We start from the raw sequence: 24,877 nt of genomic DNA on the forward strand, positions 1-24,877 counted from the left end.
AGACCCCACCAGGTACCACTCATCTCCACTACAAATAGGAAAAAGAGGCTACAATTTGCACGAGCTCACCAAAATTGGACAGTTGAAGACTGGAAAAATGTTGCCTGGTCTGATGAGTCTCTATTTCTGTTGAGACATTCAGATGGTAGAGTCAGAATTTGGCGTAAACAGAATGAGAACATGGATCCATCATGCCTTGTTACCACTGTGCAGGCTGGTGGTGGTGGTGTAATGGTGTGGGGGATGTTTTCTTGGCACACTTTAGGCCCCTTAGTGCCAATTGGGCATCGTTTAAATGCCACGGCCTACCTGAGCATTGTTTCTGACCATGTCCATCCCTTTATGACCACCATGTACCCATCCTCTGATGGCTACTTCCAGCAGGATAATGCACCATGTCACAAAGCTCGAATCATTTCAAATTGGTTTCTTGAACATGACAATGAGTTCACTGTACTAAAATGGCCCCCACAGTCACCAGATCTCAACCCAAAAGAGCATCTTTGGGATGTGGTGGAACGGGAGCTTCGTGCCCTGGATGTGCATCCCACAAATCTCCATCACCTGCAAGATGCTATCCTATCAATATGGGCCAACATTTCTAAAGAATGCTTTCAGCACCTTGTTGAATCAATGCCACGTAGAATTAAGGTAGTTCTGAAGGTGAAAGGGGGTCAAACACAGTATTAGTATGGTGTTCCTAATAATCCTTTAGGTGAGTGTATATATTGTATACATAAATAAATCTGCATATACAGTTTTTTTTTTGCCATTTTCAACGTTTGACTCCAAAGTAATTTCTTGTTACTTTTTTGTACTGGTGATGGGTTGATGGTGTCACCACTTGAAATGCAATGTGGATTCAATGCAAAGCCAGCTGAGAAGTGCTGGATTAAACAACTCTCACCTCCTTTGCTCTCGGCGTGCGGCTTGGCTGCATCATTGACATGAAGGGACCGCAGGCTGCTCTCCTCCTCTGCCCTCTGCTTGTTTTTCAGGTTCTTCCTCACCAGGTTCTGGATGACAGATGAACAGAATAAAGAGAAAGAGCGAGACCTGGTAAAGAGCAACCTGCAACTGAATGCGCCAGAACAACGGCTGTTGGGTCATTAATACAGAGATCAGTGACAATGTCCCTCGGCTGTTACTCCCACAGATCAATTCACTAATAAATTACAAAAACACAGCGTAAATTAACATTTCAAAGCCAGCAGCTCTGCAGCCCATGGTTCATGAATTTTGCAGTGGGTGATGTAGGATGTTTTGTGAGTGTGTGACCCTGGTGTTTTCCCATAGGCGGCATATCGCATACCTCTTGCTGCACGCTGTTGAAAAGGGCAGCGTAGTCTCGGCCTTTCTCCATCAGCTGGGTGTGTGTGCCGTGCTCTGCTATCTGGCCGTCCTTCATTAACACCAACTCATCACACTCTGGCAAGTACTGTAGAATAAACACACCCGGGGGAAAGGACATAGAGTGTCATAAAACAGAGTTAGGAGACCTTATGTTACATTAACCTAAATCTAAGCATAATAATATCATAGAGTAGAAGACATTAAAGAAAAAAGAAAAATAACAAAATAATAATGATATAAAATTAAATTAAATAATGTGTTGAGGGAAATCTTTATGTCTTTAATATTTTTAATAGGGATGACATATTGATATTATCAGTTATCAGCTAATATTAGACATTTTTTATGTATTAGTAACAGTCAATATTGGATTTATAGTTGAATTCTAAATTGTGCAGCTCATTTCCTCTATTTTTTACCTTTCCGTCATCTAATGCTCACTTAAAACTAATTTAAGTAATCTTTAGCAAATAAATTCAATAAAAAACAAATATCATTTTTTTTTTATAATGCACATTTTAATGTTATAGCATTTAAAATGTTTAATTTTAATTTTTAGTGTTTAATTCTTCACTTTTTATTTAGACAAAACAGAACAGAATTTAAATATGTGCCATCTATCAGTTAGCGGCAGTGTTATTGTTAACTGAAATTATTAAAATATCGTTTTTGTTAATTTAAATAAAGCTGAAATATAATAAAACATGTTTTTTTTAATTAACTTAAACTTAAAAACAATTAAACTTAAAGAAAATTAGAAATGTTGCCTCGGCAACTAACTGAAATAAAATAAGTTTAAGATAAAGTACTAAAATGATTAAAACAAAAACTGAAATAAAAATGCTACTAAAAGATAAATATGATTTTTATTTAATCACAAGGGCACATAAACTTACTAAACTAACATTTTGTTCAACTAAAATAAAAATAAATGGTATATAAATAATACAAAAATTGTATTCATATTAAATAAACAAACAGGCTTATTGGTATTGGCTTAAATAAATATTTAATAAATAAATAAATATTTTATAAGAGGAAAAAGGTATTTAAAGCCATGCTGTATTATAATTATAGTGGCTGAAAGGATTGCCTAACAACGGCCTTCACAATAAAGCACTGCACTAAACCATATTCGATTCAAAAACGTATATATTCTCAGTGGAACTTGGTGGACGAGTTCGACGCCACCTGTCCCAGTCTGCGATACGTCTATGCTCTCTCGTGGTACATCACGTGCATTCATAAGCCTCTTGCCTGCAGTTGGTGCGTGACGAAGATGACAGTCCTGCCCTTGGCAGCGGGGCGGATGGCGCTGTGGAATAGGTGTGAGCCCACACGAGTGTCTACGGCGCTGAGGGGGTCATCGAGCAGAAGGATGGGTCTCTCGCTGTACAGCGCACGTGCCAGACTCACTCTCTGCCGCTGGCCGCCGCTCAGGTTGGCTCCTCTCTCTCCTATCTACAGCAGATAACTCAGTTACAGCCACAGTCATGATTATACACCATTTGTTCAAGGCTATTTACAATTGAAAAAGTAATATGGATATCATACAAGTGAGATTTGCACGACCTTGTACTTTGTGTTTGTCGAGGACAGAGATTATATTAGGAGCATTATACCTCAGTCATATCGCCATATGGTAGCTCAGTAATATCAGGGAATAAACAGCATGCCTCCAGAACAGCATTGTACCTGGTGAGAGATGAGCACAAAACTTGTTTAATTTTAGAAGAAAGGCCCAAGTCATTTGTATGCACAACTTACACTTGCATGGATAAAGCTCCTTACTTTTCCTCAACATATTGTTTTCCAAACAGGATGTTCTCCCTGAGGGAATCGTTGAGGATCCAAGCCTGTTGAGCAACATATGCGAATCCTCCATTTACAGCTACTGAGCCGCCGAGAAGGGTCATCTAGACAGAAGGCGAAGAATCAAACCTATACATCTGCTTTCACCCTGCTGAGAAGACCAGCTGGTTGATGTCCAGGCTGGTTGATGATGGTGAAAGGGGTGGTTATAAAAAATAAACGTTTTTCATTATTTACTCTAATTCCGTGCCAAACCCATATGCTGTTATTTTCTCAGTAGAACTCATAAGGTGAAATGCTTCTCTTTTCTGTTAAACAACAGCTGTCAAGCTCCAAAGAAAGTTTAAAAGAACAGCATTTATTTGAATCTTGTAACATCTTAAATGTCATTACTGACTATTTTGATCGATTTAATGCATCCTTGCTGAATAAAAGTATTCATTAAAAAAAATTAAAATAAATCTGACCCCAAACTTTTGAATGGTAGTGCATGTAATTTCTCACCTGTCCCAGGAGAGCAGATAACAGTGAGCTCTTTCCACTGCCGACTCCACCACAAACCCCCACCAGTGAGCCCTGGGTGCACAGCGCAGAAAGCAGGCCGTCAAATCAAGTCAAAATGATGTGAAACTAGAGTGAGTTTAATTAAAGTTTTGAAAAACTACAGGAGCCCTCTATTCAGTTTTCTTGCAGGCAAGGTTTGAGCCGCCCATGAAAAGCTTAATGAAGGTGAAAGATGTGCAGATGACCTATGACAGTACCTTGCGGATGCTCAGGTCTATGCGGTGCAGGGTTTTGTGCAGCGGCGGTCGGATGCTCTGGGATGAGGAGATGGTGCTCTGCGGGCTCTCCTGCTCCATGTGTGTGAGAAGGTGCTCTGCGTTGGGTTCCTCGCTCTTTCCTTTACTCTCCTCTGTGCTGATGTACAAGCTCAGTTTCTCCCTCCTCAAAAGCCTCCTCATTCCTCCTCTTTTCTGCTGAACTCGGCTCTTTTTCCCCTGTGAGCCGCAGGTCTTCTCCCAGGCCAGTGTGGCATCTTTAAACTCCACCGCATTATAGGGATCTTCCGTTTTGACCGAGATCAGCTCCCGATCCTCCATCATGAAGAGCTTCTGTGGGCAAAAGCGGAGGCATTAACACCGGGAACATCAAACTTTTTTGGTAAACAATACTTTGAAGGAATAGTTCTCCCATAAGAAAAATTCTGGGTCACACTTTAGATTAGGGTCCAATTTTCACTATTAACTACGGCTTTTGCCTCAGTAAACTTCTAATTACTTTTTATTAATAGTTAGTAAGGTAGTTGTTAATAGGTACTGGGTCGGATTAAGGGATGTAGAATCTGGTCCTGCAGAATAAGGCATTAATATGTGCTTTATAAGTACTAATAAACAGCCAATATCGTAGTAATATGCATGCTAATCAGAAACTAGCTAATAGTGAGAATTGGACCCTAAACTTAAGTGTTACCAAATTCTGTCATTATTTACTCACCATCATGTTGTTTTAACATGAAATTCTGTGAACACAAAAGTAGAAATAATGCAGAATGTCCAGTCTGCTCTTCCATGAAAGTGAATAGAGCGCACACAAAAATAGCATAAAAGTAGTCCAGTGCAACGATTGTGAATTTGAGCATTATTGAGGTTTGAGAACTACAGCAGAGGTGATGATTTTTAAGCTTGACGTATGAAATAAATAGTTTTGAAAGGGAAAAGTTTAATGAACCTTTAGAAAAAGTTTGTATATGTGTTTTTTCTTTTTTCTTTAGTATCATATTTGACATTGTATGTCTATAATAGTATGATATATGAGAATATGGAGCTCATTCTCAAGGAGGAAAAAAATACACCTCAGTTTTATTCAGAGACCCAAACTGAGCAAAAATATGCTCTGATAGCTTGTAATGTTAATCAATAATCATGTTAATAACAGTAAAGCAGACTACTAACATGAAATGCATATAAATATAAGTTATAAATATAGATATAAATGTCAGTCTATATCTCCTAATATGTCTTAGTAAGATGATATTTAAATGCTTGGTTTTATGATCAAAGCTCTGTAGTTTTTAAATGGGGGGGGGGGGGGTATATAACGTAATGCAAAATGATGATGATTGCGAGATAAACAAAACGTTCCTCAAAAGCCTGATCAATCATATTTGATACTCACATTTTAACATGATTTAAAAAAAATAAAAAATAATGTTGGATAATCAAGTTGCTCAAATCCAGTGAGTGTTCATCTTGAGCAAATTTATTCTTACATTTGATTTATAAATATCAATAAAAGACACTTGAATCACAATCTAAAAGTGGATGTTTTAGAATTATACTAAATTACAATTAAAAGCACTTTTACTTGTTAAAAAAGTATGAGCTATCAATCAGGTGACAGAAACCATGCAACAAATTGTGTACAATGTGGGGGCAGATACGAGCAACCCACACATCACTGATCCATAATTCACACATCACCAGCATAGACACACATGCATATTTGGCAAGTCTCCTTTAAGAAGCGAGAGAGTTTGAGATTTGTTGAAGCGTTATTCCGGCGCAGAAGTCGAGAATAAACATGCAACTGTTTTGGTCTAAAGCAACAATCCCGCCTCCGTGTATTTTTGATAGCTCGAATATCTACAACAACAGGTTTTTCAGCAAAGTTTTGATCATGTTGATAATTTAGAGATTTGTGTATAAAATATGATACAATAGGCTTTATAGGGTTATATAAATTTTTTTGTCATTTTTGGAGTCCCATTCCCTATTTATTTCATTTTACTGGAGAAGAGCCATCTGGATGTTCTTCAAAATGTATCTTTTGTGTTCCACTGAAAGTAATTAATGTTTGGAAAAACATGAGGGCGAGTAAATCATGGCAGATCAGTCATTTCTGGTTCTTGTGTGGATGTGGATGTGTTTTTGACCTGAAATCGTTTCACAGCCACGGATCCCTCGGATAAAGCACGCACTGCCAAGGGCGTGACCTTTAGGGCAAAGGTCATGGAGTTGAAAACAGCAACAACGGTGAAGGCCTGCGCGTTGTGACAGAAATGAAAACAGGTCTCTGTGAGTTCAAGTTCGCTGTTGTTTTAGGAGTCTCGGATAGAGAGCGAAAAAGCAGAAATATGGCTTAACCTGTGCTGCCGTGAGATCATAACCCAGAGCCATGTGAAGAGTGAACGTGCACACGCTGGCTATCACCACCACGACTGGAGCTACGCCCACCGTCAGGCTCTGAACACAGCCGGCCCACTCCAGTATCCTCCTCTCTTCTGATCGGACCTCTGGAGACATAAACAGAGTAGTCGTCAAATTAGCAAGAGAACAGTTTTCTGTCAGGCTTTGAGATTGACAACAGGTATGACTATCAAATTGCCCTGGGCTCTGTTGCATAAACTGCTTAGACTAGTCTCCCTCTCCTTTTCTCAATCTATGGCCACACAATACCTATTGTGTGACAGGAAAATGTATAATAATAATAAAAAATAAGAATTATACACAATTAATACAAATAACTGGACTTATTTCAGTCCAAAACTTTTCCATTTTGCATTTTTCTAATTCGTTTTAATTTATCAACAAAATAACAAATTGTGCGAAAAATTGTAAAACATTTCATTGATGAATTGATTTTTTAACTGTATGCTAAATGCCTTAGGGTCTTAGACTTAGGGTCCGATCACACAGAAAGTGTTGTTTTTCATTGTAAACATGCCATCTTTAAAGGTGCAGTAAGCGATATCGAAGCCAATCAGCCAATCAACTTATGATGAGGGAGGAGAGATTTGAAGAAAGACTTTCTATTCCTCCTTGTCGTTCGTTCATCATGTTCACTTTATTTTTCGCAAAAGCTTTATTTTGCTTTCGCTTCAGCTATGATCAGCCAACATCCACTCTCTCATTGAAAGGAGGGGTGTGTGTGTTTGGGTTGATTTCAAATATCAACCGTGTTCAACAATGATTCTCATAAATCACTTACTGCACCTTTAACCATAGCGCTCACGTCTCTAGCATGACACGGCATTTAAGAAGTTAAGCTTTTTAAAAATGCATCTCTAGACCTTGCACTTTTTCAGTTCCTCTGACCTACATCTCGCGTTTTTAACAGCAGAAACGCATTGAACCGGCCTTAAGGGAGTCAGTTCAGTTATATAATGCATTTGTTATTCTCTCTTGAAACTGAACTGTGTATGAACAGAACCATATTTAGTGAAACCTACTGTGTGAATGTAGCCCTATTGTGTTTCTACCCTACAATGTAGTTTCTAATTTACAGGAGCCAAACGATGTCCAATCCGGCGGCAACACTGAGAAGTGTGACCGTAACGGAAGACAGATCGTAATCATATATGGGATGTTGCAGTAGATGGGAATGGTGAGGCATTGGATGGTGTCCAAGTGCCCCATTTCACCCTCCTTCTGCTGCACTAATATTTGTCTCCCGACTGCCTGGAGGCTGGCACATTCATTCAGTGCCGCTCTCTGGCTCATGGCCAAAGTGTTTTGCTGCTGGTCTAAACAACCAGAAGCACTGGACGTAATCTCTGAAAACATGCTGGATCTCCGTAATTCAGATATAGAAAATGTTAATCTATGCAGGTTGTGATATTTTATTCATAAGTGCATGCAAAAAAAAAGTGCAAATTTAAGAGAGAAGGCCATGCATCCTTCATTTTTGCTCAGCTACATAACAGGCAATATCTTATGTGAAAATGGATTACTGAAGCACTACGTCCCAGTTTAAAGGTTTAAAAGATCCACTGCCTACATATACAGAGAGTTTTTGAACATTTATGAAACTACTTAAAATCTCTGAATGCCATTTCTTTTCCATACAACATACAAGGACAGTACAAGCACACATTTTAAGAGGTTATAAATTAAAAATTGATGAATATACTGTTCAAAATGAAGACAATTCATATTTGGTTTATGCTATGAACTACACCTGCGATTGCTTGATATTTTTTTACTTATGCTATGATTCAATGATTCAAACATGTTTAAAGGGTTCCTTAAGTGTTTTTGAAAGAAGTCTCTTCTGCTCACAAAGGCTGCATTTATATGATCAAAAATACAGTAAAAACATTAATATTGTGAATATTATTGCAATTTTAAAGAACTGTTTTCTATTTTCATGTTTTAAAATGCAATTTATTCCTGTGATGTAAATATAAATTTTCAGCATCATTACTCCAGTCTTCAGTGTCACATGATCTTCAGAAATCATAATAATGTGTAGATTTGATGCTCAAGAAACATTTCTTATTATAATCAATGTTGAAAACGGTTGAACCGCATTTATTTGAAACATTATAAATGTCTTTACTGTCATTTTTGATACATTTTTGATCAATGCATCCTTGCTGACCCCAAACTTTTAAATGGTAGTATATATCCACGTCACCCAAATCGTCATTATCTAACATTCAACAAAGTCAAAACACACTCCAAAGGCATTATGGAATAAAGAGCGTTAAACGCTTTGTAAGTTAATCTTGAAGCTCAAGGACTCTCAGGACATTCCAGTGACTGAGGACCGGGGAAGGACAGAGCCAAGACAGTGGATTAGGAAACTTTGAATGCAGTGTAAAGACACAGAGATGATCCTTTGATTTCCATGGAGACTATGACATCCAAGCGTTCAGAGAAACAGGAAGTGAGCATATAATGATGGTGACTAAGTCAGTGCTACTGTTTGAGTGGGTGTAGCTGAGCGCTGTCTTACTTTGAATGCTGTGGGAAAACGCCGTCTCCCAGCAGTACATCTTAATGAACTTAATACAACCCAGGATCTCGTTCATCAGTCGGACGCGCTGGTCCGTAACCCCTACACACTTCTTACGGAAATACGCTGTCATGCGGGAGGCCAGCATCTGTGGGAAATAATTATTATGTGAAGAACCACCTGTGCAGCCAGTCACAAGATCACAGTGTGTCCTGACTCAAAGGGAAATCTATCTATAAAAACTATTAATGTACGGCACAAAAATGACAGAATGTTCAGATTTTCTGCTCAAATACATTTTGTGACCTTTTAATGTGTCTCAAATGACATCTAAACTGCTGCTGCATGCATGAAACCCTTTTCCCTGGCATCATAACATCACCATATTTTATAATGTAATTGAATCTGAATTCATACTTTGACCTCATTTTGATTTCATACTTTTTGACCTCCAGTCTTAAACCTTAAGGCAGTTTTTAGCTTGTCTGGATGGTTTACGCAGGGTTATATAGAATGCATATATGATCCATGCAAACTACAAATCCTACAAAACTACAAACAAATCCATGCAGACAGATAGATTTGTTTGTAATATTTTAAACACATGCGCAATATGCGTAATGCCAGTTATTAAATTTATGCATTTATGAGTTAGATTCTGTCTTGACTATACATTTTTTAGCCGTGCATTTGGTACAAAAAACAAGTTACCACTGGATGTTCAAAGTGAATTTGATGGAGTATATTTATTCAACAAATTAGAAAGGTATATCGGGGCAGTACCATGAAGACATTTAAAATCTAATAAGAGGATTTGTATATAAGCAGCGGAGAGATCTGAGTGTTGGAGTAATGTGATTTCTCATTTTAGAGCGAGTTAGCATTCGTGCAGCTGCATTCTGAACTCTTTGTAAAACTTGAATAGAGCTCTTCGGTAACCCAGCAATAAAAGTGATAATACTGCAGTTTTAGTAACATTGCTAATATGCTTTTTTAAACTGAGGTCACTGCTGTCAAACATGAATCCTACGTTTCTGACCCCATTACTGGCTTTTAGATATGGATCAATAGATGTTCTCCATGTGTCATTAGTGATAACAAGTGCCTCTGGCTTATCTTTGTTTAGCTGTAGAACGTTCTGGGACATCCACACTTTTATGCTCTCTATGCAGTCCAGCAGGGTGGAAAAATAATTGTGGGCATCTAGTGCAAGTGAAAGATAGAGTTGCATGTCATCTGCATACTGGTGAAAAGAAATATTATACTGATTGGTTAATTAACTGTGTAATTACACCAGCAAAAAAAAAAAAAAAAAAGCATGTGTAGGTTAAATAATAGAGGACCCAAAACTGAGCCTTGACGTCAAGATATGATGGACGTCACGCCTGGAGGTGTAGGTTCCCAACGCAAGGTAGTATTCCTGGCTGCTTAAGTAGGATCTGAACCAGTCTGAGACAGGACCTGATAGACTCGACCCAGCTCTGTAGTCAGGGGTGTAGAATCTCATGATCAACAGTGTCAAAAGCAGCACTCAGATCTAAAAGAAATAGTCCCAAATAACCTGCAGATCATTTAAAACCTTAATCAAGACTGTTTCTGTGCTGTGGTTTGCCTGGAAGTTTATTGCCATTGAGCTGTATGGACATTATTTTTCAGTTATTTTACCAATAAATGGAAGATTAGAGATCAGTACAACTACTGTAGAGCACAGCAACTACAGCAGAGGCCTAACAATTGCAGTTTAAAAAAAATTGCAAACAATTCCTGACTGTAGGGCCTGATTAAGGCGAGACACTACAGGTGAATAGGGTAAAAAATTTAACTAGCAGATATCACCATGAAACTTTCCCAGTTGATTACCTACATTAAGATGAGGAAAAAATGTATTACAAGTTTTCTGTAATTTAATGTTTAAATATGAAAATTAGGCAATATCTAATTAAATATGTGCTAATTTGCATATATTTTAAAAAACGAAATCTGAGTATTGGATAAAGCCAGGTTAAAAATTATTTTTTCACTGTGTTCACATATTAGATGGGAAAAAAATTACAGAGGGATTTATGGATATCTACTTTTGTTATCCTGTAAATCAGAATATACTGTCAATAGCCTTAAAAAAATGATTTTCGCCATGTTTTTTGGAATAAAATGTTATATAAATCAGGCTAGGAATAATATATTTACAAATCCCTCTGTAAATGTCTTCATAATATGACTAGGTACAAGACTGGAAAGTTTGGTGTATATAGGTGCTACTGAAGTGGAGATTTCGGACTTGGAGAATGAGAGAAAAGTAATTTTGAGAAAACGGGCTTTAAAGATTTATCATCAGCCAATGAGATTGCGCATTCAGCCCTTTTACTTTCACGATTGGTTGCTGATAAAAAGGAAATGACCATATTTGGATCCGACAGGATTGTACAGGAGAGAGAGAGCTTCCTAACGGTGCATGTGATGACAGGGTAACAGCAGCGATCGCGGAGCAGCATATTGATTAAGAACGCCAACTTTTGTTGAATTTATGAGAAATCTACAGACGCAAACAGACAAAGTGTAATAAAATAAAGACCTAAATGTGTATTTCGGACTTTTTTTCACCACAAGTCTGAAAGAAGGCATGTTATTGAAGACAAATATCCAAAAATCTCAAAATTGACCAGTAAAAAAAAAAACGATGTTTTTGCCTGCCGTGTCTCGCCTTAACAATATTCAGGATGTCTGGTAATAAGCAGTTCATAACTGTTTTAAGAAATTTAGCCGGTAATGGGTAGAGAGAGCAGCTAGAGGAATTCATACATGATATCACCTGTTCAAATATATTGAGGCTGACAGATGATTCAAGCATGCTTAATTTTGCTCCTGTTGAAATTTCATTCGGATCGATCGAGGTGTTTACATTAAGTCTTTTCAGTCCAATTGAGCCATCAATCCAATTACAATTATTTTTGCTATCAAACTGACCACTAAGAAAACCTGTGTCACAAAGGGAATAAAAATGTTATTTGGGCCATATTCAGCTGCAGTGTGTGCTAACTTATCCTAAAGGCAGTAAATACATTCAATTCATTACCAAAAGCATTAGATGTGTTTATCTTACCATGGCGGGATAGAAGATGACAAAAATGGCTGATCCCACGAGTGCAGTTGGTCCTAAGAAATAGGTGGTGTATGACAGACCCAGAATTCCAACAAGAGGTCCTCCGGCCAGCAGACAGCCCACTGAGACCGCCTCATACAGACGCTGTCCATCACTGGAGCAAATGTTTACCAGCTGAAAGAGTAACAGTATGAGTCATTCAAAACTAAAACATGCCATGGGCCGCCATGCTATATAGCACTCAGACCTCACAAACACAAACCCAATTCGGATTTAAAGGGCTAAAAGGACACACGATGAGCCATGAAAAGTGGGATAAAACTACATAGAGGACCTGAACCCTCCCATGAACACTCTCAGATGTTATTTTTCCTTTACATTGGAGTAAACAAGGCATGACCTGAGAAGCTGTTCTCTCAATGTTGAAATTCTTAGTGGAGAATCTTGTTTACAAAAGTGCTGTTCCTAATGAATAGTTTAGTATTTATTACGAGAGTATTGACACACAGTTCACCTCTCCCGTGCTGACGTCTTTAGTACTGCGCAGTCGGAGGATCTTCTGGAAGGCAAAAGTGAGTGCGGCTCCCCTGAGGCGTGCGGCCGTGCGGTAGTTGACAGCCCACACCAAAGCCAGAGACCAGGAGCGTGTCAGTTCCATGAGGAAAATCCCCCCGACCAAAGCCAACCCGTACAGCAGCTTCACCTCTGAGCTTTGAGAATACTCGAGCAGGGCTCGGACCAGCAGAGCCTGAGAATAACATGGCAAAACAAGGATGCCGAGGGAGGAGACAGGTGTACAAAGACTTTTCAGAGTTTTTTTATTTTATTATTTGAACAGAATCAAAATTACATAAGAAGGGTTTCAGAGGTGATCTTTGAGGTTTTATGGTATCAGAACATCCTCTGAATTCTGCTGGGGTCATGGGATCAAGTACGGCTTAAGGAAAATAAAAGAACACACTGAGGTCTTTTTCTTTGACTCGGTCTCAAAATATTTTCATTCTAATTATAATTCAGATCTGGTCCTGGATGCTGATTGGGCATTTACTTAATCACAAAAAAATTGAATTAATAATAATAATAATAAAATAAATAACTAAATTGGAAACTAAAAAAAAAAAAAAAGTTAATCATCCTCCAATCACTTTTCAAATTGTTTTTAGGCCTCTGACAAATACAATACCATTTAAAAGTTTGGGGTCAGTTTAAAAAAAAAAAAACTTCTATTCAGTAAGGACCCATTACATTCATCAAAAGTGACGTAAAAAAATGTATCATGCTTTTCACAAAAATATTAAGTAGCACTACTTTTTTTAACATTGATAATAATAAATGTTTCTTGAGCAGCAAATCATCATATTAGAATGATTTCTGAAGGATCATGTGACACTGAAGACTGGAGTAATGATGCTGAAAATTCAGCTTTACCATCACAGGAATAAATGACATTTTAAAATATATCCAAACAATTATTTTGAATTGTAACAATATTTCACATTATTACTGTTTTTACTGTATTTTTGATCAAATAAATGTAGACTTGGTGCACATAATAGACTTCTTTCAAAAATCTTATAGAACCCAAAATAAGCCAAAAATATTAATATTATTTGAGTATTGACTTAAAGATTTGGGCAGGACTGGTGAAGGAATATTTCATTTCTGACAACTGCAAATAAATGAGCGTGCTGCAGAGACAATAGCTGGTCCATGCAACACTAAACAAATCAACACAAGGAAGTGTGCTATTTTGTAACATGTAATCCCTGATAATGCTATTAAGCGAGTGCTGTCAGGGGCATGTGCGGCCTTGTGTGGGGAAATAAAATTAACAGCTGCGCTCCCAACAGTGTCACAGTAAGAAACTCCCAGCTATACCAAAATAAATCCCCTCATAGTGAAACTAATAAGATCAAAAATGTGCGTTTTTTTGTTGTTGAGAATTTTTAATCCTAACTCTAAATCACTCTTTGTTGAATAAAGATCTAAGCTCATTTGGCAAGAGAAATAAAGCAGCAGGCAATAACTTGAATAATATGAATAACATGCCCCCTGGACCATGGAATATCCAGGCACACGTCACAATCCTCTGGATTAATACTAGTTTGAAGTAAGAGAAGGTATGAACCTTTGCTTTCCATTATACATTTAATTTTGAGTCAGCATGAGCTGCAAATATAATCTCTCAAATTTATCCCTTGAATATAAAACTGTTCGTAACTGTGTGCAGGTAGGCTGTTTTCTATGTGAAGCAGGCTTCCACTGCCACACTACATTCGTTATTATGCACAGTCAAAGGTTCATGCACAGTTCATCCATAAACGAACTTCCTGTCATTATTTTCTTACCCACATGTCATTACAAACATGCATGACTTGATTTCTTCCATGGGACACACACTAAAAGAATCTTTACATTGATTTTTTTTTCATTCAAATTCATAACGATCGCTGACTGTAACACTCCCAATAGGAAGTGAATCACACAAAGATATTACAAAAGAAGACTTGGGATATATCACACAAGTCATAATGACGACTTATATAATGCTTTTTGTCCTTTTGGATCTTGTAGGCCTGTGGACACTATGAATTATGGTATGCACCAAGTCTGTCAAGATTCTTAAACACTGTCCATTTGTTTAGCATTTATGGGTGAACTATCCCTGCTATTAGACACACCAAGCCGGCGGTCAACCATCAGGCAATGTCGGGCCGTTTTTGAATGTTGGTCGGGCCGTCTGTGAAAGAGAGAACTCTGATTGGGTGTTCAGCTTAGCGAACGAGTCAGTGCACGAGAATAAAAGCAAAAGTGATAAAAGCGAGCAAAGATGTCAAAACGTTCGAATGCACGAATATTTTCATAATAGCATGGGCCGATTGGAATAAAGAAAGTGATCAGTGTGATTGATATTCAAAATGGTAAGCGAGCACTGCTTTGTTTACGGTTTGTTTATCTGCAGTACTAGTTTCGGTTTCTCTTTTTGAATGACAGTCGCATTTAGTCTTTTTGGTGTGTTCAAGCGCAGCTTTTTGGCCGAGACGCAGCCGACAACACAGTCAGCTTTCGTCACCACTAGTTCTTTGACGTTGGCTTGGTGTGACACTTGGTTAGGGGCTGGATAGGGGAACAGGTCAAAGGTCACCAATCCTGGGGCTGGTGGAGAAACTGTGAAGACTTAGTCATCAATTAACTTATTAGTCATCAATTTTCATCAACAGTTCATCTTAACTCAGTTTTAAAAAAAAATTAGATTGGCCTAATTTGATACTGAAAAGTAAGACTAAAAATAACGACTTTATTCTTTAACTTTATTCAACTGTTCATTTTCTTCTGTGTGGGCCTCTGAGTGAGTTCACGTAGTGTAACAGCGCAGCGCTTCTGGGTAGTAAGTCAGAACATAGGCTCACTATTGGCCAGCATCACACACATGACCAGCGTCGGCCAATAGTGAGCCTACGTTCTGGCCCACACAGAAGAAAATGAATAGTTGAATAAATTTGTTATTTTTGTTTTGTTTTTGCACACAAAAAAATATTCTCTTTGCTTGATAAACTTAAGGTTGAGCCACTCTAGTCACTTGGACTATTTTAACGATGTCTTTACTAACCATTCTGGGATGGCAGATTTCGATTACCTAGCAGCCTATGAAGAAGTGAGCCAGCTCTCAGATTTCATCAAAAATATCTTAATTTGTGTTCCGAAGATGAACGAAAGTCTTACGGGGTTGGAACAACATGAGGGTGAGTAATTACTGACAGAATTTTTATTTTTGGGTGAACTAACCCTTCAAGACACTGTTTTAACATAATGGCTATGTTTATGCAATCGTCCCCAGGTCATACGAGTTCTTAAGACACAGTCTTAGCATAATGGCAGTGTTTATGCAACTGGCCCCAGCGGGTCAGTTTTGTCAGAAGGAAAAATAGGAAAACTAGAACTCACAGATCCAACAAATCCAGCCACCATGGTGATAAGCAGGGAGAAGATGGCCACCAGCATACGGGTCTGACAGAACCTCCAGAAAACCCGGGACAGAGACGGCCCGTCCTTCCCCTGCCGCTTGAGCTCCTCGTGCCACAGCCACTCCAGTCTGAATGATGCATTAAATCATGCAAAGACATTGTTTAAACTACACGGCAAGTGAGTGGACTGTTTAATGAAACCTCTAAATGTTATTTTGTTATTTATGAATGTGATATTATTATGTACAATTCATCCATGCATATATTTTTATAATAGTTTTTTTAATGTCTTGACTTAATCAGAATGTCATAACTGGATTTTGCGCTGAAAGCGACAGACTTCTCTCTGGTTGGACTTCTCCAATCATTTAGTCGCTTAACACCCACAATTAAAAATCCAATCAACAACCAATGCATAGAACCAAATACACGGCCAAGTCACAATACAGAAGAAAAGATAAAGAAAACTTCCATTTTTAAACTGTTAGACAAAATCGAAATTAAACGTCCAATATTAAAGCTGCAGTCCGTAACTTTTTTTGTGTTCAAAACTTACAAAAATTAAATAATGAGCGAGTACATCATGAATCAATTTTCCAAACAGTGTTTCTGTCTTATCCTGAATCACTACGGTCCAAGTGTTTATATCCAGACTATTTTAGACTGGTTCGGGTCGCCACCACCAAATATTGTAATGTTGATATATTGAAACACTCAAGCAAAGCCTCTTTTAAAACTTTGAAATTCCCCTACAGAATAAACAATCAATCTGAACTGAAGGACCAAAGTTTGAGCTTTCAGTTCCCGTGCCATAGACCTACAGCTGCCTTTCAAGGACTGAGATAAAAATTCCACTCACAACTTTTATCTCTCACAAGGATAAAACACTTGGTGAATTGTATCTTCTTCTTCTTCTTTTTTTACATTTTCAACAGCCTTGCAGGCCCCTGACCCCTTCTGTTTTGAAGATAACACTTTATGTTCCACACCCCAGAAAAAACATCCACTGCACACCTCACACAAACCTATACACATGCCATAAACACGTCCCAGCTATCTTAAGAGTGCAGTAACGGGAGAAACAGACCCTGAGGTCAAACAATGAAAACTGACACCGTTTGTTCCAGAGTTGCTGAGGCATAGCTGTCAAGCCATTTGGATGGCAAATACATGAGCCTGTATTTAACATGCGATCATTGATCGCAACAAAGGTGACACAGCCTATGCTATCAAAGCCTGATCCAATTCATCCATCAAAATTGGATTAATCTCTGATCTGTGAAGCGAAAAGGCAATTACAGATTATAGGTGCTTTTCCATGTTCCCATGTCCTCGAGAAACCCTTTGAGCCCATCTGATTCTCGCCAATGAGCCAGCTTAGTCGAAAGGGACACGGAGCGCCGATCACACGTGTTAATGACATAACCGCTCTGCAGGAAAGGTGCAAACTAACTCTCTCTCTCTCTGATGTCTAATCCTTACTATGAATAACACCCACCTGCCATAACTCTCTGGGCTGTGTGAGCGTAGGAGGTGAGCATCCATCATTCCTCACCCTGACTTGAGGGATTCCCACACCCAACCTCTTGTTATCAAGGCGTCACCTGTGTGAGACCTTGGCTCAGGAGGTGTTTTCTAAACAAGCGCGAGAGATGCCTAACTTGGGCTCCAGGGTCCTTGCATTCAGACAAACACAACCTGACAGTAAATTAACCTCGCTGAAACTTGAAAATGGATCAGACAGTTTCCACCACGCAGCACCTCACCTTTGACAGTTTGTTTCCGAGGCCTCGTGGCAAGACAGGCCCCACACATCTTCCATTTTGATACAGGACGCTTTGTGGGCGCTCCATGCTAGAGGGGACAGCCATTGCAGGGTCATGAAGGAGAAAAATCCTGCATTGTCCACAGGGTGCTGATGTCTGGGGGTGAAAAAGAACAGTTTGGCTCGTATCAGTCATCTAGGCGCTATGTGCTATGTCTGAGAACGGTGTGACCTTGAACGCGAGAGGAAGACTGAGAAAATCTTTACTCGGTGTGGCCAAATAGAAGATGAATCACACGCTTGTGTTTGAACAGCAGTTTGCACGTCCCTCTCAGAACTCTTAGGGAGAAGTGAAAAAGTTCAGTGGCTCTTTATCAGTCAGCATGTAAAAAATTGAGCCGTCTGTGAGAAAAGGATAAGAGCATTCTTATCAAGACCTCATTGATTGTAACTTGAGTTCAAATGGCAACATAGAAAACATATTCCTGTTTCACAACTCACACAAAAACATTACAGTGTGTAGCCTATGTTTATTTTGACTCTATAATAACAGGTTACAGTTCTTACACTTTCCACGTAGGTACAGGTAGTTTGTCACACTGAATTTAGCAGAAAACATGTTGAAAATAGGCCTACACTATAAACACTTTTGGTCCCACTTTATATTAGGTGTCTTTAACTTGTACAATGTACTTACTGTGTTTATGTTGTATTTCAAAATACTGTTGCTGCTTTTGAGGTGGGATATGTGTAAGGTTAGGGAAAGGTTTGGTGGTTTGGGTAGGTTTAATTCTGTCATTAAATACACACAGGGCCCTATCTTGCACCCAGCGCAATTGACTTTGTACACCGACGCATGTTTCATTCCTATTTTGCACCCGCGCAAAGCGCGCTTTTCCCTCCACAAAAGCACGTCGCTAAACTAGGGAATGAACTTGCGCTCCCTGGGCGGTTCAGCGCAAAAAAGGAGGCGTGTCCCGGCGCAAACAATCCCTGGTGCTATTTTACTGTTCCATAAAACAATTGCGCCACTGGCCAGAAAAAACCTAGTCTAAAATCAGTGGCGCGTCGCGCGTTGTTCATTATGCTATTTTAAGGGCGCATGCTTGACCATAATGTATAGCGTGCACAACGCGCATACACTTTGATTCTCTAATCTACACAGAAGCAGCAGTTTTCATTTTTGCAAATCATATTATTACAAACGATAGATAGATAGATAGATAGATAGATAGATAGATAGATAGATAGATAGATAGACAATTTATTATAAAAGCATACATCTAGCTTACACATTTACCCACATTATTATATGCCTGTTTAATTTGGGTGTGTTTCTCCATCCCCAGTGTCACTTCTCTGTGTTTTACGGCCGTGACGAGAGCGTTGCTCTCCTCGGCTGTGAACCGCTCCTGGCGCGCGCCTGGCAAATCCGCCGTTATAATAGCAATACGCCAAGGAAAAAGCGCGTCTGCTCTTAAAGGGAATGTGAGATGTCGCTCTGATTGGTTTATTTCACGTTACGCCCAAACCACACCTATGAATAATGAAGCTACTTCAGACCAACCCATTTTAGATTTGCGCCGGGCGCAAGAGCCATTTATCCCGCCGGGAAAATAGCAACAGCGCCGAGACCCGCCCACAAAGTTACTTGCGCTTTGCGCTTTGACACTTGCGTTTCAGATCGTTAAAACAGGGCCCACAGTCATGTCGTTCCAAACCCACAAGACTTGCGTTCATCTTTGGAACACAAATCAAGATCTTTTTGATGAAATCTAAGAGCTTTCTGTCCCTCCATTGACAGCTACGCAACTTTGACGCTTCAAAAAGTTCATAAAGAGATCATAAAACTAATCCATATAAATTGAGCGGTTTAGTCCAAATTCCAAAATCAGAGTCCAAATCACTTTATATGATGAACAGATTGTATTCAGGCTTTTACTCACATATAAACATTCATCAACTCACACATCAGTTGTGGTAAACAGAAGCTCAAGCATGTTTGTTTGACCTACGAGAACCAATGAGGTTCATTCTCTTGTTTCACATCACATTTGAGCTTCAGCAAGAACCAATGAGGTTCATTCTCGTGTTACGCATCACGTTTGAGCTTCAGCAAGAACCACTGAGGTTCATTCTCTTGTTACGCATCACATTTGAGCTTCAGCAAGAACCAATGAGCTTCATTCTCTTGTTACGCATCACATTTGAGCTTCAGCAAAAACCAATGAGGTTCACTCTCCTGTTATGCAGCACGTTTGAGCGTCAAGCAAGTTCATTTGAGCTTTTGTATATATGTTAGCTGATCAATGTTTATGTGAATAAAAGTCTAAATTCAATACCCTGGAAATCCAGAGTTCTCGCGAGAGCACAAGTTGAATTTGCTCAGCGAGTTTACTCTGGCGTCAAGTAATGATGCTCATTAAATATGCCCTTGTATCTGAGCTGCACCAATCACATCGGGTTATCTGATATAGGCGGGCCAGAGGCGAGCTAAACAGATGACTACAGCGCTGTGAAGTTGAAGTCATTAGTAAACATTGCAAGATGGCTATGGATGAACACCAGTTGTTTGAAACGGCTTTGGCCGCTACAATGAACGAGTTAGACTTGGCTTTTTATCTAAAAGAGGAACAGAAGACGGCGCTCAAATCATTCCTTTGCAAGAAGGGCGTTTTTGCTGTTTTGCCGACCGGATACGGCAAGAGTCTAATCTACCAGTTAGCTCCGCTGGTAGCTAAGTGATAACTTCTTGTGATTGGTCGTAGTGTTATCCAATTGCGTGCAGTGAGATTTTTAAATGCATGCTTGGTACCGCCCCTCGAGCTGGCCGATTTTCATTAGTCGATGCCAGACCATTAATCTTTCAGATTTAGGTCTGGATTTCCAGGCTATAAATTCAATCTGTTCATCATATAAAGCGATCGAAGCTCTTCAGAAAATTAGAACTAAGCCACTTGATACATATGGATTAGTTTTACGATCTCTTTATGAACTTTTTGAAGCGTCAAAGTGTCAGTTGCATAGCTGTCAGTGGAGGGACAGAAAGCTCTCAGATTTCATTAAAAAGATCTTAATTTGTGTTTTGAAGATGTACTAATGTCTTATGGGTTTGGAACAACATGAGGGTGAGTAATTAAGGACAGAATTTTACTTTTTGGGTCAACTAAGAGGTAGAGGAAGGGTCGACATTGTAATTATAGATGTAATTGCAGAAATAAATTACAGATGTAATTGCATGGAGGTAGAATAGAAGTACAGTGTAAAAACGCATATGCACACAATAAGTGTTTTGTATTAAATGGTTCATTTAAATGTTAGTACAGAGTAGTTAAAGACACTTAATATAAAGTGTGTCCACTTATTTTAACAGCACAAGCTTTTACAATACAGGCTTTTTATGAAGCAACATGAAATACTGGAGTGAACTACTGGAGTGAAATACTATATTAAAAAAAAAACACAATTCTGTCAGTTTTAATGCAGGTTAAACATGTAGTGACATGCACACAAACCTTTTCTATTCAATTAAAGTGACTGATTCATATGATAAAAGCAGCTCCATTTACTTCAAAAATGTTATATAAAAAGCTATACAGATTTATACAGCCAGTCTGTTGAATGACTCCCCCAAAACATGTTTGTATAGTCACTTTTCATGTAAAGGTGGGAGCACTTCCATGCTCATTTATCCATCACATCCTACGGAGTGAAGCTTCCACATTTTAAATAAGTTATCTGTGTGTGTATGTGCAGCATATGAGAGTCTAACTGCTGGAAACAATGTGTCAGAGTAAATTAATACATTGCCCTGCAGTGTGGCATGCTGCACTCCAGCAAGAACCATTTAAAACAGCATTCGATAATTCATCTATAATTATTAGGCTATACATGCAGTGTTTATGATCTCAAATGAATTGAGAGACTGCACGGAATATTTAGACCTAGAAAAATATGATTTTTTTATTTTATTTAATCTTAATGTCATTTGTTAACTGCCCACATATTTATTTTATATGGTTAAAACAACAATAACCAGGAGAACTTACTTGTGTGTGATCCGGAAGGGCTTCAGTATCTGTAAGCTATGCCGATATCTGCCTCGTCTTTTTATTTCAGTGCCCAATTCCACATCATCATCAGGGTCTGGAAGAGTCTGGGGAGGGGACAGCGTCAAACCCTCCACCTGTCCTACGGCCTCCAAGGCATCTGGGAACATACCTACCTCTAGCAAACACAAATAGAAAAAACTGCTAAATACTTTCAGACACTTGGGATTAGCTCCCGTCCATGCTCATGACTAGCAGGAGAGGGGATGTCCAAATCTGTTGACTAATATCAGTTTGGTGACGCGTACCTTTCTCTAACGTTGTGGCCTTGGCTACAAATCTAAAGTGCTTATCTATTTAAAGACGCCTGTGAGAGGCCTCAAGGGCTCGTGTATATGAGACGGAGGATATTCGAGCTTGCCGCATGCGTGTTGACCCTGTCACTGATCCATCAGGGGCATAAGACACGATAAGGTGAATCCAGCAACACTGTGACTCTGTGTCTGCTTGGTGTACGTCACCAGCGGCTGCCAGATAGTGAAAGATAACCACATAGTTTGATTATTTACACTCCATACAAGAAAGAGTCTGTGACAGATAAAAAAAAATCACCAATGCGATAGTAGACTATGAATGTAAACAACGATAATAGGGACGTTTTGAAATGTTATGGGGATAGTTCACACAGAAATGAGCAACCAAACCTGTATGGTTTTATTTCTAAATTTTAAAGAATTGATCTTCTTGCGATTAGAATGAACGGAGACTGAGGCTTTCAAGGTTTATAAAGCACAGCAAAACCATAAAAGTATCACATAAAGTCTACATGTTCTGTGCGCTATATTCAGAAACCATATGATCGTTTTGTTGTGAGGAACAAATTGAAATTGAAGTCATTGTTCACTGAAAATCCACTCTAGCTCTCCTTTTATGAGAGCATTATGAGCTTTTAAGAGCATTTATGAGAGAACAAGCATTCTTTTGAGAATAAATCAATTAGTCGGTTTATTCAGTTAGTCTATCATGTCTGGTGTCCTATTTTAAAATCTGTGAAACATACTTTCCAAAGAAACACTGTTTTATAGTGGCTTTGTATTTGTCATAATAACTATAAAAAATAGGGCTGCGCTGCATGATATATACTGGCCACCATACTGGTATCGGCCGATATTTTCATGTTTAATGTTATCATTATCGGCCTAATAAGAAAATTTGGCTGATATATTAAAGCCAATAAGCAATGGATTATTTCCTTCAGCTGAGAGACTTCAGATGCGCACTGTTCGACATGATGGTTTCCATTGCTTGAAATATGATTGGAATCACCACAAAAGAAGGAAAATACATGTTAAGTGTGCAACAGCGCAAGTGTGTCATATAGGCTACATGAAATTATAATGAGAACATCATTATAATTGTGTGCTTGGGATATGGCTTTTAAGGGTGAGACTTTTATTTTTGTAATCAGGCTCTCAAAAATTAAATAAAAATTTGGATTTACATTTTTCGGCCAATATATCGGTTGTCGGCTTTCAAATATAAAGAAATATCGGTATCGGACAAAATGTTCATATCGGTGCATCCTAAAAAATGTAGGCCTATTATTGACACGATTTTAAGGGAGTTGACACTTTTAACACAAATGAAAAATTATTGTTATGTTCCACAGAAGACACCCTGTTTCAGTAGGCATACAAACAATCAGCTGAGTAGGACAAAAATATGTAAACAATTTTGCGGCATAAATAAGGTGTAGGCTATAGTTTATATTCCCAATTTCAAACTATTATAAATATTTATCCATATGCACACACTTGGAGCCGAAAACAGATTTGAAAAAAGAGCCAGTCCTCCACCATTGTGGCCAGGACTGATCCAGTGAGACTAAACCTATAAGAACTTTAAGTGTCTGCTAAATGAACTGTAGCAATTAGAAATAAGGTTTAATAAGAAATCAAGTTTATGATCATCATTTCAATCATTGATCTGAGCATCACACCTGTTCCCTCTAGCCTATTTCTGGCTGTTCCCGTTCTGGACTAATCTAGAACTGTGTGTTCTCTGCCGTCATTGGGACACTTTATCGATTATTAGAACTACCTTTACCTCTAATAAACATTGCACATCATTAAATGATGAACATGAGCATTGACTGTCCACTAGTTCAAGTGTTTTCTAGAGTAGAATCAACACAAAACTGTCTCTGCAAGTTTATAAAAACTTTTGGAGTGTGGAAAAAGGTCACTTACATCTCAGACAGAAAACACGTCGGGATTTTCACCCTCTTTCCTTTCAGCTTCAGGATGTTCCCACAGGTTATAAATGATTTATTTAGATAGTCAACGCTCACTGGGTCCCTTGCTGCACATGACACATCTTCTTCTCGGAAAATAACACACCCAGCATGAACACTGATCCGGTGAAAAAGTTTCACCGCGCTAAAAAGGTTTTTTTAAGGTGTGGTGGAGAGAGAGAGAGAGAGAGAGAGAGAGAGAGAGAGAGAGAGAGAGAGAGAGAGAGAGAGAGAGAGAGAGCGGCGTTTTGAAACGTGCCACTTTGCCCAGCTGACGGAATTCCCTAAATGCATCCTACGTCACGCCTGAGCAGCCAATCGCGAATTTGCTTGGTCGTCGCTACGGTAACCAGACACGAAGGAGAAGGAAAGGGCACGTGGTGATCTTTTCAACAGGCAGATTACCAGACTATTTATGGCCCGTCCGGTCACTTGAAGAGCATCGCTACATATGGAATAACAGCAGAAGTCGGAGAACAAACACCTTTTAATGGTAGCTTAATGTAGCCTATGTTTCTGAATGAAAGTGACAGAGTCTGTGGCAAGCCGTTTTGACCTTTAATCTTTCGCAGAATATGAATTTGTAATATCAACAATTCAGTTTTCACTAAATGCTCATTTTTAATAGGAATTAGATTTCTGATAGTACCAATTTTTGATATCAACAATAACGTCATCACTTATTTTAATATATAATTAATAATTAAATTTCAACTGGTAAAAACTATAAATCTTGATATCTGTAATTGTATTTTTACTAGTCACCATAGGCTACAATTCAAATTCAATTGTTGATATCAATAA

The 24,877-nt window shown here is 38.6% G+C and overlaps 1 protein-coding gene across 1 annotated transcript in view; it reads right to left on the reverse strand.

The window, feature by feature from the left end:
- Window positions 1-24,225, reverse strand: part of LOC311095471 (ATP-binding cassette sub-family C member 5) — a 39,837-nt gene extending 15,612 nt beyond the window's left edge. Inside the window, exons 1-16 of the mRNA XM_084133995.1 lie at window positions 24,030-24,225; window positions 21,781-21,958; window positions 17,733-17,888; window positions 15,947-16,094; window positions 12,516-12,749; window positions 12,002-12,175; window positions 8,902-9,049; window positions 6,309-6,457; window positions 6,098-6,205; window positions 3,927-4,277; window positions 3,670-3,741; window positions 3,145-3,269; window positions 2,976-3,048; window positions 2,611-2,814; window positions 1,313-1,438; window positions 908-1,016 (exon numbers count right to left, since the gene is read on the reverse strand). Of these exons, the coding sequence (XP_083990121.1) occupies window positions 908-1,016; window positions 1,313-1,438; window positions 2,611-2,814; window positions 2,976-3,048; window positions 3,145-3,269; window positions 3,670-3,741; window positions 3,927-4,277; window positions 6,098-6,205; window positions 6,309-6,457; window positions 8,902-9,049; window positions 12,002-12,175; window positions 12,516-12,749; window positions 15,947-16,094; window positions 17,733-17,888; window positions 21,781-21,950 (2,347 nt within the window). The 5' untranslated portion in view covers window positions 21,951-21,958; window positions 24,030-24,225. The remainder of the gene's footprint in view (window positions 1-907; window positions 1,017-1,312; window positions 1,439-2,610; window positions 2,815-2,975; window positions 3,049-3,144; window positions 3,270-3,669; window positions 3,742-3,926; window positions 4,278-6,097; window positions 6,206-6,308; window positions 6,458-8,901; window positions 9,050-12,001; window positions 12,176-12,515; window positions 12,750-15,946; window positions 16,095-17,732; window positions 17,889-21,780; window positions 21,959-24,029) is intronic.
- Window positions 24,226-24,877: the final 652 nt, after the last annotated feature.

Source organism: Abramis brama, assembly GCF_963993115.1.
Source record: "Abramis brama genome assembly, chromosome: 13".
Lineage (NCBI taxonomy): Eukaryota > Metazoa > Chordata > Actinopteri > Cypriniformes > Leuciscidae > Abramis > Abramis brama.